The following is a 15,168-nucleotide window of genomic DNA, read 5'->3' as shown; positions in this document are numbered from 1 at the left end:
AGGTTAGGTAGACAGGCATTAAGAGGGAACCAACCCCCCGACCCCGATCCTCCGCATTGACGTTCATCAGTGTGACGTGCATCTCTTTAGTGTCACGCATCATCGCATGCATTACCTGTATTACCACGTGGGTTTATAGCCTCTAGAACGCCCTGCTTGCTGCAGACCGCCTACTTCCTATGTAGCTTTTCTAGTTCGGAAACTGAACGTGAATGGCGTTATGTTTATATCGGTGGTAGATCCATGCGCAATGTTGTTGTTTACTTTAGGTACCTATGAAATGATAGACAACGTTAGGTACCAAAGCTAGCAGAGTTTGAGATCTGGTAGATTTAATTCACCAGATTATGCCTAGTACTCAAGAATACCGATACCAATTTCGGTATACATTAGATCGGTAAGTTTATCCCTTACATCCAGGTTTCATGGCTGTTGCTATTATATTAAGTCCAAGTACATTATATTCGTGACATGGTCGGGAGGGACATTACCTAGGAAACGAGCATTAACATAAAAAAAAACAAAAAGAAACTTGGCCAAAAAGGCAGGTACCTAAGGTATGTTATTTTATTAAAAAAATAAAATAAAACGGGATGACGTTGGAAGCTACTCACTTAGGTATCTTTTTACCTTGAAATGCAAAATGGAAATGTCAAATCGAAGATCGGTTCACCACTAAGACCCCAGCCTAAACCCGATTGGCAATTGAAACAGGCGCTTGTTCTGTCAGCTTGTCCTGCTTGTGCAGCTTTGCAGAGCGCTAGGTGAAGCATGCACGGGCCTAAAACAAGACTAGCCGGAATAGGATTGTGCATCGTAGGCATCGCGCGTTCATTGGTCGTCGCAAAGACTCGTAGCTTCGTGCTGTCTAACCACATCTAAACCGTATCGGCCAAACAGGGTTGGCGAATCGCCTTGTCGCCGTAGCAACAGACCGCAGCTCTTCCATGTCAACACAGAACGATGTCAACCCCGGGTCGGCTTTTACCTACAGCACTGCAAACTTTAGAATACTATCTTACAACCACTTTCACGTATTATTCCATTTCCCTTACCTACCTAAACCTCTCTACCCTTATCTTGCATAACAAGATCAACCATCCTAGAATATTATCCACTTTGAACTGTTGTAAGAAACAACAGCTTCAAGAAGACAGCTTCGAAGAACTTTTATAAGTTTCCGGAGAAAAAAAAAAAAAAAAAGAGGACACTCAGACCACTTGCTCATTTGCCTGAACAAGGGCATTACTTACACGGATCTAGTTTTTCGTCTGCCAAGTTCGCTACTGCTGCTGAGGACGACATAAGAGCTTAATTGCCCGGCCAGACTGGCTTGCGCTGCGTGAGGTGAGTTCTATATCTATTGATATTTCGGTCTTTTGACCAGTAAATCCAAATATCTTCGTGAGACCTCACGAAGAGGTGGTGATTTCGGCCAACCCGGTGACTGACGGATAGATGCAGTTTCGGAACCCAACTGACAGCCAAAAATTCGGCAACCAGGATTTATCGACAACCGGCCTCCCATTTCCGAACTCGACTCACATCATCATGCTGTCCAATCCGGTTCACGACGGCGGTCTTCACGCCCGGCACCGACAACATCGACGGCAAAACTCGACTCCCACAGGCTACGAAATGATGAAGATCGCAACAACAAACCTGCCCAACATGAATCAACAGCAACAGCAACAACAGAACCACCAACGGGCACGCATGGCCCATCGGAGGGGTATGAGTCTGGATACTCGACGACAACAACTCATACAGCAACGGATGCAACCGATCTCGACAATACCCACACGGCAGGAATACACCACGGTAAGTAACAGCACTAACAATAACACAGGATCAATCACATCACAGCATGTGCTGCGAGAAGCGCAGAAGCATAGCATAGCTCGCCCGGGCCCCCAGCAAGCGTACGCGAACTTGGCAAGCGATGACAGCTACTTGATCTCCCCCCACGGGACACCAAGGACACAAGAATTTGAAGGACAGGGGTTTGGAAGCCTTTCTAACCAGCAGGATATGCAGCAGGATATGCAAATCCATCTTGACATGTACAACGGACGTTTCTCCGGTAACGTAACAGCGTCTCAGGAATTCGATCAGTTCCCAAGCGCTCTATCCACACCTACGCTCATGAGCTTCCAGGACAGCCCGACGGGAGGTCCCGGATGGATCTCCGAGGAGGAAACTTCCAGCACCAGGAGGAACTCCCGTCGGATTAGCAACGGGATTATGGATAGAGTTTCGAAGTTTGAGAAATTGGGAATTGACGTTCAGAGACCTTTGACGCCTCCCCGCCAGGATGCCACAGGTTAGTATACTTGCCTGAATTAGTTAAGAAAACGTAAGAGGACTGACTAACATGGAAAAGACTACTTCCCACTTACACCTAAAGATACACCGCATGATAGAACCATAAAGCACGGCCAGCCCCCGCAGAGGTTCTCGGAGGGTTACGACGAATCAATGGAGGAAACCGTGAAGCCCACAAGGCACTCTTCAAATGGGCGGTCAAGGACAACCTTCGACGAGATGCGACAAGCAGCTGAAAGCCAAGTCCCGATGCCGATGCCAAATCGTTCCAACACACTTCCTTTAATGGAGACCTTTCACCAACCATCAGACCCGATGGTGGAATTTTTGGATATCGACCAAGTCGTCAACAGTGGCATCAGAGTCGAAGCTTTTGATGGGCTTCCCATGCCTTCGCATCCCATGAATATCAACTCAAACACTCCTATCAGACCCCAATTAGGCGAATTAAATCGCTCCTTTGATTACAAGCCCGCCATGCAACACCCTAATTTGAGGACCGACTCGCTAGCCAGCGAAGATGGATTCTCAATAGAGTCATCCTCCCGTCGAGGAACGCCACATCACCGTCGAAACGAGTCGATGGCCAGCATTGCGAGCGCAGCAAGCATCGCCAGCATCGACATTGAGAAGACTAAGACCTCGACGGGAATCACGATCGAAGACATCAACCAATACATCTCGGGACCCGACCCGAGGGATAACAAATGGACATGCAAGTTCGAAGATTGCAATAAGAAGTTCGGTCGAAAAGAGAACATCAAGTCCCACGTGCAGACTCATCTCAACGACCGCCAATACAAGTGCCCGACCTGCCATAAGTGCTTCGTTCGCCAACACGACCTCAAACGCCACGCAAAGATTCACACGGGTATAAAACCTTACCCGTGCGAATGCGGTAACAGCTTCGCGCGCCACGACGCCCTTACCCGCCACAAGCAACGCGGGATGTGCATAGGCGCGTTCGAGGGCGTGACGAGGAAAGTAGTCAAGCGCGGGCGTCCGCGCAAGCACCGACCAGACATGGAGGAGCGAAAGTCCAAGTCATACCGCACCATCAAGAAGAACATGTCGGTATCCTCGGTATCGTCTCAATCGGGATGCTCAGACACCTCGGCGGGCAACTCTCCCGAATACGTCGACCAGGACTTCGACGTGCTAGACGGGATCATGGACGTATCGATGGGCGGGACAACGATGAACCCGAGTTCCCTGCAGGGCAGCATGAACTCGTCCTCCGCGCCGATGCCCAGCCTCGGCAACAACAACAACAGCGACGACGCCGGGCCCGCGAGCGAGCACTCGCCGTCGTCGGCGGCCAGCGTCCACTCGTACGTCTCGCAGCTATCGCAAATCTCGCTCCACCACCAACACCAGCACCAGCAGGACGTGCTGCCCGAAGCGGCGCTATCGTCGCGGCCGGGATCCCCCGCCAAAAGCGTCACCAGCCAGTTCGCCGAGCTGCCGGAGCTTTCCCGGTCCTCGTCCCCGCCGCCGTCGGCTGCCAGCCGGTACTTCGACGCGGAGCCGGACGTCCCGGCTGCTAGCAGCATCAGCAGCAGCATCAGCAGCACCAGTAGCATCCCGAGCTTCGCGGGGATAAGTGACGACGACGACGACGTGCTGCTCCAGTTCACGAACGGCGAGACGGGCAGCATGCTGATGCTGAGCTCGGGGAGCAAGTTCGACGAGGCGTTCGACAGCGTCGATATGTTTACCAACAGCGACGATTTGTTCTTTGGCAGCAGCTAAGAGGATCTCTTGAGAGACGACACGATGAAAGACTAGATAGACAGAAAGAAAGAAAGAAAGAGTCGTTTGGCCCCTGCCATCATGTTACCTTGGTTTGGAGGAAGCGATGCCTTTTCTTTTTTTCCCCGTCCTTCATATTTTCACGCGAAATGAGAAAGAAAGGAACGCGGGACATGTTAGAAACGAGTATAATGTATGTTTGGAGGGGGGTGGGTGGTGGATGGTTAATGGGTCGACCTAGGAGCGTTATAGTTGCAAAACGCTTTCCCTTCGGTTAAAGGGTTCAAGGGGTTCAAGATGTCATGTACGATAATGTGGAATTATAACAATGGTGGACAAGGTCGTGGTGAAATTTGGGGGAGTGGAAAGGAGGTTGTTTTATTTTTTTATTTATTTTTTCTCTCTTTTTTTTTGGTCCGGTTTCCTCCGTTGGCGGATCGGATGGGGAGAATGTTTCGGCGTTTTAGCGCCGACGCAAGGTGGCCGTCGTTGTTTTTCTTTTTTACTATTTCTTCTTCTATTCTTCCATTCTTCATGGTCTAACACATAATTTGGCGGGCGGTATAAGAGTAACTTGAGCTTGACAGTTTCTATAGGACAAAATGCTTATTGGGATGTAGTCGATCTTGTCTGGATATTTTGTGGGATGACGAGTGAACTTTTGAGAGTGGTTCAGTGGCTGTTCAGTTGGGGCCTGTGAGGATGAAAATGTACCTAGGTACCAGGTACGTACCTGAAATACTGCAGTGAGGTTACGTCAGCAATGAGCTAGCTATAATGAGCCTTACTTCTGGGCCTTAATCAGTATTTAGAAAGAGCGATATTATTTCAATAGTAGTGGTACTTCAATAGTAGTTAATTTCAGGCCCACGTTTTGAAAAAAGCGGCAGAAAATAGAGATTCCCCCTTATCTATTCTACCACCTATTTTCAATTAATTCAATTACATACCACACATCAACCATTAATAGCTTTTGAAATACTGCATGTATCTAATCGAGGCTTATATTATTAGAAAGCTCCAATTAAGGCGAAACTGGATATGTAACTTTGATATGTTATATCTTTTGATTGAAAAGGACAGGATAGTCAATTAAACGTCGATGTTTCGCGGAAAGGGGGCGCTACCTATTACCACTTATACCTACCTGTAGGTATCTACCTATGCCTTTGCTCTTGAATAGCTTTTGAAATACTGTATGCATCTAATTGAAATTTATATTATTAGAAAGCTCTAATCAAAGTAGAACCGATTATGTAATTTCTATATATTAGATCGTTGGAGTTAATACGATATAATGGTTGCCGTGTTGTATATGAGTGCGGATAGGGAATTTCTAAGTAATAAACCCTTTGGGCAGGCGGTGAGAGAGGCGGTCCTAGAATTGGACTACTATTGAAATAACATCACTCTTTAGAAAATCTTCCTAATACAACATCAAATTGCATCTCAATCAACCGTATCCAAACTACCTCATAAAAGTTACCTAGCAAGATTATAGGTTCCAGTATAAGGCAAGCAAAGCAGCTTTGGAGACTGGTTTTAGAACTTGTACCTAAGCCAGTCACCAGCATCCGCTAGTGCGAGCTCCACTTTCCTATGTAACTGTCTTGATGGAAAATCAAGTCAAGCTCATTGATACTTCACCTTTCTTACTACCTAAGAGCTTATTATGAGATACCTGCCAAAGTACCTAGATGGTAGAGTTAAGAATTTCACAGGCTGACAGGGCTAAATAATCGTTATAAGAAAAACTGAGCCTACCTAACTTTCATAACAGGAACAAGTAACACTTCGCCTCTCAGGTCCAGCCTTCAAACACCAGCTAGCCTTGGAATCTAACAAGAAACAGCCAGATTAAGCTTGCTCGCGTAGCAACTCATATAGAAGCTTCACCAGGACTATCAAGCAACATGTTTACCCCAACTACCATTCCATATTTTACTCAATTCTACCCTATTGGGAATACACCCGCCGCCAGTCTGACCAGAGGCCTACCCCAGGGGTTAGACGCTGATATCCTCCTTCTTGGATGTGGTGACGTCCGAGATATTCTATTCACGGCGTACTCCGAACGAGGGTTTCGTAGGTGCTCCTACTCCTTTCACCCAGTTTTTCCTGTCTAGGAACATAGGGGACCGGGATCATTACTTTTACATTGACAAGAGATGGTCTACAAAATAAATCCCTGATTCTCATCAAATTTCGTTAATGTTATTAACATTCGAGTAGTAGCAAGAAAGCTTGATATTACATGCTGCGATATTGAAACCGCCATAATAGGTATGAATGGCATCACATTCGTCACATGCAGTCATGTTTGGGTATACTGACGTATTCTAGCACGCAATGTGCTTCTCTTCACCTTACTTGTTGATGATATCAGTGCTGATAGTGCATGGGAGATATACTTCCATTTTCGCATCGACGATTCTTCCAAGAAAGTCATCAAAGATCAGGCACAGAAGCTATTGTGCCTGTCGGACAATCTCGATCAGTGGAGCGAAGGACGTTATGGCTCGATGCTAAGGTTCTGCGATGGAAAATCGCTACAGGAAGTTAGACAGGTCTGGATGAAGTATGCGTTAGACCAGCCTAAGACGAATGCGAGTTTCGAGAAAGACTTTGAGAATACCCGAAGGTTACTCAGGCTCATGAACGGTCCGTCTGAACGCATCATAAATGGGCTCAGATCCGCGGCACCATTGTCACTCTCGTTGAGAGGTCAAGTTTTGGAGGCCAATGAACTCTTCTGGAAATATGGTAGTCTTTCCAAACACCCGGGGACAGTTCCCAACCCATTATTCTCCGAGTCTATGTCTACGGACAACTATCTTCACTATGGAACAAACCCCATTCTAGGATTCCATCTTGCAACCGCCAAAGCAAATTTGGCGACGGGGTCACCTCTTTATCCCGAAAAAGATCACAGCGAGATCCTCGATGTTACTGCTGCAGCGAAGACTCAGTTTCGCGAATGGGTGGCGGCTTTCCGAGAGATATCAGAAACGCGGATAACTCTTAGGTTCACTGTGTCAGACGCCTTATCCTTTGGCCACGCCTTGCAAGCCATTTCAAATTCGAGGGGCAGTTCAACATGTCTTTTTCGTCGACAATTTGACGCAACTCCTATTGAATTCGACCCAAAAGCTTACGCTACACTCAACTCAACACCCACCAGATTCGACATGATTGATACCTCGAATCTTGCTGACAGCCTTGGCGCACTAAACCTGTTATTAGCAGCCGCACCCCTATTGAAGGAATCAGCAAGCTCCACCCTATGGATGGAGACATTGATCAGAACGGAAAAGACACAAAACAGACCATTCGATGCTCTGCTTCCTGGTCATGCCCTGACAATATCCCTACTTCTTGGTCTGAGTCCAGTCGAATATTGGACGAATGCGACATCCGTATCTTACGTAGATGAAATCATCGTGAACTCCATGGGCTCGTCCACCGACGCCCAGCAAGCGTATTCGAGGCTATCTTGGAAACGAAGTACATCTTTCTCCCACCTACCCAGTGGTCTCGAGACTCTAACCGTTGTGCCAAATACACTCGCCAATGTAGTGTTTCAAGCTTACTTGGAAATGTTCGAGAATGAAGACGGTACACCACCTTTAGAGGCAAGCCAACAAGAAATGGCAATAAAGTTTTTACGCCATAAATGTCCATTGTTCCACAGAGGCAGTTTCGTACTGTTGATAAAATATATCCAGAAGAATATTTCTACAGCCTGGCCGTCTTTCTGGGAGAATTTGTTAAAGATGATAGACCAAGATAATGCAGACAAGAATACTATGCGACGTCTGTATCGCCATGAATTAGGCGCCCAGCTACATGTTCAAGGCCTATATACCGAAAGTTGGATGAAAAAGCTAAGGCCGATACCAAGCGCGGGCAGTTTCAACGCATGGAAAAATATACCCGAAGTAGTCTGCGTCACGGTAGTGGTGCCGAGAAAACACGTTGACAGTCTACGCAGCACTAAAGAGGACGAACTTAACGCGCCAACATTCGAAGGAGTACTCAGGTTGAGCGGTCAACTGGGTTGGGAGCATTTCTTTTCTGGCGTGCACGCTGTATTTGGACAAGTTGAAACATCAGGTGAACGCGAGAGCGAGAGTTTCTCGATAGCAATCCGCCAAGATCCTCAGGGCTGGCAGGGAAAGTCACCTCTGATAGCTTTCTTTTACGTACCAACCACTAGCCTTCAGGCTGAACCAGAAGATACTCGAGTTGGTCTCCGTTTTCGAGACACACCTGTGAATGTCCGCGCTCTTAAACACCTTTTGCCCAACATGGGCGTATATGAGACAGGAGTCAAGGATACTTCCAATGTTTTTATCACGAAATATGAGCCAGGAATGAATGGTTATCCCTTAGCAACTAGCTACGAGGATCCTATAGTTAAGAACGCTGCGCAAACGGATACACAAACAGATACATTTCCAAGCGCCCGGATCACTGCGAATTTTGAAGATGGCAAGGTCACTTCCTTGTGCAATCATATTGATTTCTCCTCACCAGAGACTCAGAAGCTTCTAACAGAACATGTTCCGATACAGTTACGGCAATCATCACCATTTTCAATAGATATCGTATTTGGAAACGGACTCCTGGTTCATATCGCGTCATTCCCAGCCCCAGTCCTCAAAGAAACGGCCAAGACACGCATCGCGCGTAAATCCTGTTACATTGAAGTCATCGCACCCCTTGCAGACCCCTTGGCTTCGGAGCCGTTGTCGTCTTTTATCTACCCCATCACTCTCGGGGAAAACTCTGTGCCCATACCGCTTAATAATCAACAAGTCAACCTAGATTATTTACCAATCCTCGATGTGGACGAAGCCTACAAGAAGGAAAACCGATGGCTAGAAACACTTGCGTCTCACCAATTCTCCGTACGCGAGCGACGACTGCGAGAGTCGAGTGAACTGCCTTCGCTACGCATGGAATTTAAAGAGTCGCTCTTTTCCATTTTCATGTTAGCCTCGGGACTCCAAGGCGGGAATACCGGGCTGTTCGCTCTTCAGAATCCCGTAGATGGAATTCAAATTCTTATCTTCGTCCGCGCCATACGGATAAATGGCGCGGAGGGGTCCGTAGTTGCCGATGCAGCGGTTCTTCCTATCACTAGGCAGCTGATAGACTCCGGGGAGATTGAGACATTTCTTTATATCCTTCGGGAACTGCAGATATGCTCCATCGATGTTAACGATGAGGAGCTTGTGCTCTGGAAAAAGGTCCTGCCCGCACTCGCCGAGCGGTGTCGCACATGGAGTCACGGTCCGGATTGCGAATATAAAAAGCCTCGTGCCACAATCCCGCTTAGTACGGAGATGGGGAAACAGTTCATGTGCAGTTGCGGTAATGGCAAACTGCCCGAGGGTTTTATGAACCTGCCGGAATGGGAAGATGCGGCATCCAAGCATGCGATCCGAGTAGCAATCAGCCCGACCTTCTCGGTGCCGTTTGTGGAGAATATCGTGGACCTAGATCTACTAAAGGCCCAAGGAAGCCTTGAGCGCTTACACATGGACAAGTGTCGCAACTGCAACGCAACGGAGGCCAAGAACGGAAAGAACCTCCTAAAATGCTCGAGATGCAAGGAGGTTATGTATTGCTCGTCGGAGTGCCAACGTGCGGATTGGAAGAAGCACCGGATGGAGTGCAAGCCTTACGATGATGAATTATAGTTGATGATAACATGTCAGCTTCTAGGTCTAGGCATTTACAGTATCGCCGCAATACACTTCCCGCAAGTTACAAGACCAGGGTCATTTATTGGTAAGATGTGCTAATAATATGCAGATTGACCAGAGATCGTTAGCATAGCAGAGTATTTTTCGAGATTTTCTCTTCAGCTACAATGAAGCGAACGCCGAGAAGACGCCCCCATTGTCATATTCTGTGAATGCATTGCGTTTCTGCCGCTATCTCGGTTGTTCGGGGCTGCACGCTGTATTTGGGGAATTGCCCGCGCTATTTCGGCGTTATGGTATGACATCCACGCGTTCAAATGGGCCCGGCTACGCTGAGTAAATGTGGCAGATGTATTGGATAAGTCCCAGAGTCGAGGAAGTGATAAGGGGTGCTACGTAATAGAAGAATCAATAGTCGTCGCTTAAGTCTAGGCCACCTCCGAAAAGCACTGCTCTATGTAACCACGACGAGAAAACAATTTCGGTGTCACAAGGTATTGGGGATGGTAGCATCGCCAAGAAGGTCAGCTAGACCAAGCTTTCATACCAAGAAAATACCTAGTATCTAGCCGCAACATATGCTTCCCAAAATCCTACCACAAGACACGAGGTACCAGACCTATCACCAATTAGCCCGAATACCCCGTCGCTTCTCTTGGGTCTATACGTCCGAAGCTGCGGTATAACATGTTACTTAGACCCGGGTGTCCAGAGCTAACGCCAGGTAAATGCCAAGCCCAGAGCCGCCGGTGTCATTGGTCGTACAAGAGGCACCATGCGGTAACAATGTATTGATCGATAGTAAGTCTTCGAGGTAACCTTTGAATGATACTATAGATGTATGCATCTTGTATGTGATGGACGACAGTCAGCAGCCCACTTCACGATAGCTTTACACAATATTGTCATTGTTTTACCAATCGTTTGGTAATCTAGAAGCCGCCCTTGAAGGAATTCTAGCCCCTATCTCCTATATTCGATGGGAAGAGAGTTTTTCTCGCCGAACGCCATGCGCAACTGGAAAATATACATAGACCGCTATAGCCATAGCTCTGTTATGAGGTTTTCTAAGGAGGTATATTACAGAATAGACTATAGTACCTATGTACTAGCAGATTTCTGGCATCATGAAGACGAGTCTTCACCTTATTTTTGCAAGCGTACTTATTTCTGGGGTTATCGCGCTCAAGCCAAAGGCTCTTCTTTCAGACTCCATTCAACTTACCCAAGATGACATCGGTGACTTCTCCGACGTAGACTTCGGCGACGAGGCCACAGCTTCGCTGGACAGTAGCAATGTCACCGAGTGTAAGGTCTTCCCAGGCGACCGCGACTGGCCGTCCGTCGCGGAGTGGACTCGGTTGAACAGGACTCTCGGCGGTGCTTTATTGAGACCAACCCCGGCTGCCGCTACTTGCTACCAAGGCCCCGACTACGACCCGGAAAGGTGTCAGTATTTGGTCACGAATGCCTCGTCTTCGCACTTCTGGCTCGACGACCCGCTTGTCTCGTTGACGCAGTGGTCGCAGGGCGGGACTTGCGCGCTTGCTTTGAACCCTATGGGGAACTGTACACGTGGGGGGTTCCCCGAATATGTCGTGAATGCGACGACCGTGAAGCATATCCAAGCGGCTGTCAACTTCGCCAGGAACAAGCGCATCCGGCTGATAATCAAGTAAGATAATTCTGCCTATCTAGAAACTTATAAGTTAGAGAATTGAAAAAAAAAAAAAAAAAAAGAAAAGAAAAGAAAAAAGAAAACTTCTAACTGCACATAAACAGAAACACCGGACATGATTTTGGCGGCAGATCAGTAGGCGCGGGATCCCTCAGTATCTGGACGCATAATCTCAAGGCAATGAACTTCATCCCTTCGTATAGGCTCGGGCCGTATAACGGGATGGCGGTCTATTTCGGAGCCGGCGTCGAGTCGTGGGAAGAGAAGAACTTCATGGCGGCCTTTAACGTGACAGTGGTCTCGCCCGGTTGCGGAACGGTAGGTGGAGTCGGGGGGTGGATGAGCTCGGGAGGCCACACAACGCTCACCTCTAAAGTTGGTCTCGGAGCCGACCAAGTCCTTTCCCTTGGTGTTGTGACTGCTTCGGGGAGGTTTGTGACTGCTGATCCGTATACTAATCGAGATCTCTTCTTCGCGTTGCGCGGAGGAGGTGGAGGTATAAATCATATCTCTCATATCTCGTTCCGATGAGCTTTTCTTTCCTATGTTACTAACTGGCACAATAGGGACTTACGGAGTAGTGACCTCAGCTATCATGAAAGCTTATCCACCGATTAACGTGACTTCAACTTCTCTGAGTCTCACCGTCTCGCCGTCAAGCAATACGACAACCCCAACCCCCGGCATGCTCACTGACACCGAGATGTTTTGGCAAGGTGTTGGCACTTACTATAGATTCGCCGCGAAGATGCTGGATGCCGGTGGCTACGGTTTCACTTACATCTACCCTCTCCCGAACAACAGCTACCGTTTCGTAACAAGTTCGTCTCTCATCGACGTAACGCCAGCCGCCGCCCGCGAGTTCATGCAGCCCTTATACGACGGTCTACGCGGCCTCGGCATCAACATCACCAATCCCCCCCTCCCCTTCACCTCGCTGTACGGGCAGCCGAGCTCCAGCATCGGGCCCTCGCCCGGCAACACGCGGTACCGGTCGCGGCTCCTCCCGCGCGAGAACTGGGACGACGACGCGCTCTGGAGCCAGACGATGCGCGCGATACGCACGGCCACGGAGGCCGGGTACGAGCGCGGGTTCTACTTCCACGGGACGCTGACTTCGCCGACGGAAGACGTGGCCGGGTGGCCGGGGGCCGGGAGCGCGGTGAACCCGGCGTGGCGCCGCAACCGCATGCACGCGATGCTGATGGACGAGGCGCCCGCGCAGTCGACGGGGCGGGATGCCGTTATGAGGGGGTACATGGACCTGCTGCGGGCGGCGGCGCCGGGGGCCGGGTCGTATATGAACGAGGGGGATCCGGGAGAGCCGGATTGGCAGCGGGCGTTTTACGGCGCGCACTACGCGCGCCTGTTGCGCATCAAGCGGCGGCGGGACCCGTGGGGCGTGTTCTGGGCGCCGACCACAGTGGGGAGCGAGGGGTGGGCCGTGAGGGGGGCCGAGGGGGATTACCCTGAGACGCAGAACGGGAGGCTATGTCGCGTTGGATAAGGAGGTGGGAAGTAATCGTATCTCATATCAAGTACCTTTCAGTTGTAGTTAAGTTCCCATTGAGAAATAAGAAAGCGTGTCGAATTCTGGTGTACCAGGTAGGCGGTTTTAACATTAAAGCATGCCTTGTTGATAAATACAGTATAGTATATACGGCCAAGTTATGTCGGGACATAGTTGGCCATGTACATCCCCCCATCTATACACTAGGTAGTTGAGATGCGTCGATATTTAGCAACTACTAGCTAGGTAGAACTACGGTTATAGACGGATATTCCTCACAATAGCGATTTTCACTGTTATATGCTAGGGATGGGCTCTTGTCGTGTATATTTTCTAGGCATACCGAAATTTAATGTACATCGAGGCTGATGTTTTACCGCCAATATTTCAATTGTGACCATTTCACATTTCCGAAGCCAATTGACTTGCTTTGTGACTTGCTTTTATTGTATGTTTAACTTGGTAGCTTCTAATAGTGAAGTACTATTAGAATACATCGAGGTATACGATTTATACCATAGTGTTCAGTATCAAGGGTTGAGCTCCCAATTTATCCCTAACCACTCCCTGTGAATACAATCTCTATGGAGTAGTCACATCGTCTTGTTCTAAGATAGTCAGTTAACGGAGATCTAGCTAAACGTTCTCTTTATGATTGAACAATCTACTATTCTAAAGCTCCCCGTAACAATGGAATTATAGTCAAACTATACCGTAGTCACAGTCTATACATAATACACGATGCTTGTTCGGAATCAATGTCGTTGAAGTGGAACAGTAGACGATGTCTATATAATTCCTAGCATCCAATGCTTCAGTGATGATGTCTATCTCAACCACAAGCCAACCAGCTTCCATCTCGCAACTTAAAGCATCCTCATCTGAACGATATAAGTTCTTGTTAGATACACAGCCTCTACTGTAACTCTACCACCCAAAAAACCAAGCCACCAACCGCAACCATATTCAGCTTCCTTGGACTCGTCGCTCTCACCCTCCTGTCGGCCCCCTCTGTCATGGCAGGCAACCTGCTCGTGCAGAACAACTGTAAGTTCGACATCTGGTGCAGCGCCGCTAAGAACGACGGGTCGTCGAGAGATTCGGTCCGCGTGCCCGCGGGGAACCATTACACGTCGCCGCTGCCGGCGAACAACGACAACATCGGCTCGGTGCTCAAGTGCACCGACACGTCGGGCTCCAAGAAGGTGTTCCAGGAGGAGCTCGCGGTGCAGAACGGTAGGTCCTGGTTCGACCTCTCGGCCATCGACGGCGACCCGTTCATCAACTACCACCGCCACGCCGAGATCTCCGGCCAGTGCGTCCTCGACTGCCCGACTACCCAAGATGCTGTGATGACGCTTTGCTAATTTACTGCCCTGATGCCGTATGCCAGTAGTTGCTTGATGCGAGTACAATCTAATTACCTCCACATTTAGTTAGAAGTTGGCAAGTTCTTTTCTTGGACAGTGCTTACACATGATGAGAGCCATCCCCTATAATTAATAATATCTATTATTCATGCTAACTTTTACCATATTGTCCAAGAAAGTGAAAATGAATGTTTATGTCGATAATTGATCAACATTACTGTATTGATAGCCTTTTGAATAAGTAGGTTAGGTACCTTGTAGAATTCTCAAGCTTTATAAATAGGTAGCATGGTGACTTTTCGTGCAACGTGACGTATAATGTTTCTTTTTTCTTTTTTTGCTCTCTACAATTGATTGATAGGGGTAATAAGGGGCCAGCTTTAACTACCTGGTGTACTACACGATGAACAAAGACCTTGCGCAGCATAGCCTTATGTGTGTTTACCTGAACGGATACATCTCAATATTTATAAAATTCTTTATCGTCATCTTTTATATCTAAAGGTAGGAACATAGCATTGTTACGGTTGTTGTTGTTGTTGTTGGATAGTAGCGATTGTGTAGTGCCCATGAGTGAAATTTACCTCAACTGTCGCAATAGTACCTGTCTTGATGTGACATAAAATGACTAGAGCAGCAGCTCATATCAATCCCTTCTAGACCGCAAGTTCCTGCGGCTGATAATACGAATCGTCCGATGACATTGTGTAAGAACTTTCGAACAGCCGTGGCGTATACTTATCAGTGAATCAACTCGGTAAACGACACTACAGTTAATTGGAAGATACTAGGTAGAAGACTTGTGTGTAATCCCTTTGAGAT

The 15,168-nt window shown here is 48.1% G+C and overlaps 4 protein-coding genes across 4 annotated transcripts; all 4 read left to right on the top strand.

Moving 5' to 3' along the window:
- Window positions 1–1,156: 1,156 nt before the first annotated feature.
- Window positions 1,157–4,226, top strand: F4812DRAFT_145259 (uncharacterized protein). Its single transcript, XM_047929663.1, has 3 exons — window positions 1,157–1,347; window positions 1,465–2,323; window positions 2,384–4,226. The coding sequence occupies exons 2-3, from the start codon at window positions 1,552–1,554 to the stop codon at window positions 4,075–4,077; spliced, it is 2,466 nt and encodes an 821-aa protein (XP_047787253.1). The 5' UTR covers window positions 1,157–1,347; window positions 1,465–1,551; the 3' UTR covers window positions 4,078–4,226.
- Window positions 4,227–5,990: 1,764 nt separating this feature from the next.
- On the top strand, window positions 5,991–9,782 carry F4812DRAFT_462259 (uncharacterized protein; the record flags this gene model as incomplete). Its single annotated transcript, XM_047938010.1, has 3 exons — window positions 5,991–6,162; window positions 6,310–6,360; window positions 6,421–9,782. 3 exons carry the CDS (start codon window positions 5,991–5,993, stop codon window positions 9,780–9,782), a joined length of 3,585 nt encoding a protein of 1,194 aa, XP_047787252.1.
- A 566-nt stretch (window positions 9,783–10,348) lies between these two features.
- On the top strand, window positions 10,349–12,973 carry F4812DRAFT_466852 (FAD-binding domain-containing protein; the record flags this gene model as incomplete). Its single annotated transcript, XM_047938577.1, has 3 exons — window positions 10,349–11,463; window positions 11,571–11,962; window positions 12,033–12,973. The coding sequence occupies exons 1-3, from the start codon at window positions 10,916–10,918 to the stop codon at window positions 12,971–12,973; spliced, it is 1,881 nt and encodes a 626-aa protein (XP_047787251.1). The 5' UTR covers window positions 10,349–10,915.
- Window positions 12,974–13,662: 689 nt separating this feature from the next.
- Window positions 13,663–14,570, top strand: F4812DRAFT_441020 (uncharacterized protein). The gene is made up of 2 exons (XM_047935198.1): window positions 13,663–14,392; window positions 14,451–14,570. Exon 1 carries the CDS (start codon window positions 13,993–13,995, stop codon window positions 14,341–14,343), a length of 351 nt encoding a protein of 116 aa, XP_047787250.1. The 5' UTR covers window positions 13,663–13,992; the 3' UTR covers window positions 14,344–14,392; window positions 14,451–14,570.
- The last annotated feature ends 598 nt before the right edge of the window (window positions 14,571–15,168 follow it).

The sequence above is a fragment of the Daldinia caldariorum genome (assembly GCF_022478825.1).
Source record: "Daldinia caldariorum strain CBS 122874 unplaced genomic scaffold F4812scaffold_17, whole genome shotgun sequence".
Lineage (NCBI taxonomy): Eukaryota > Fungi > Ascomycota > Sordariomycetes > Xylariales > Hypoxylaceae > Daldinia > Daldinia caldariorum.
This window is presented reverse-complemented; position numbering and strand designations above follow the sequence as displayed.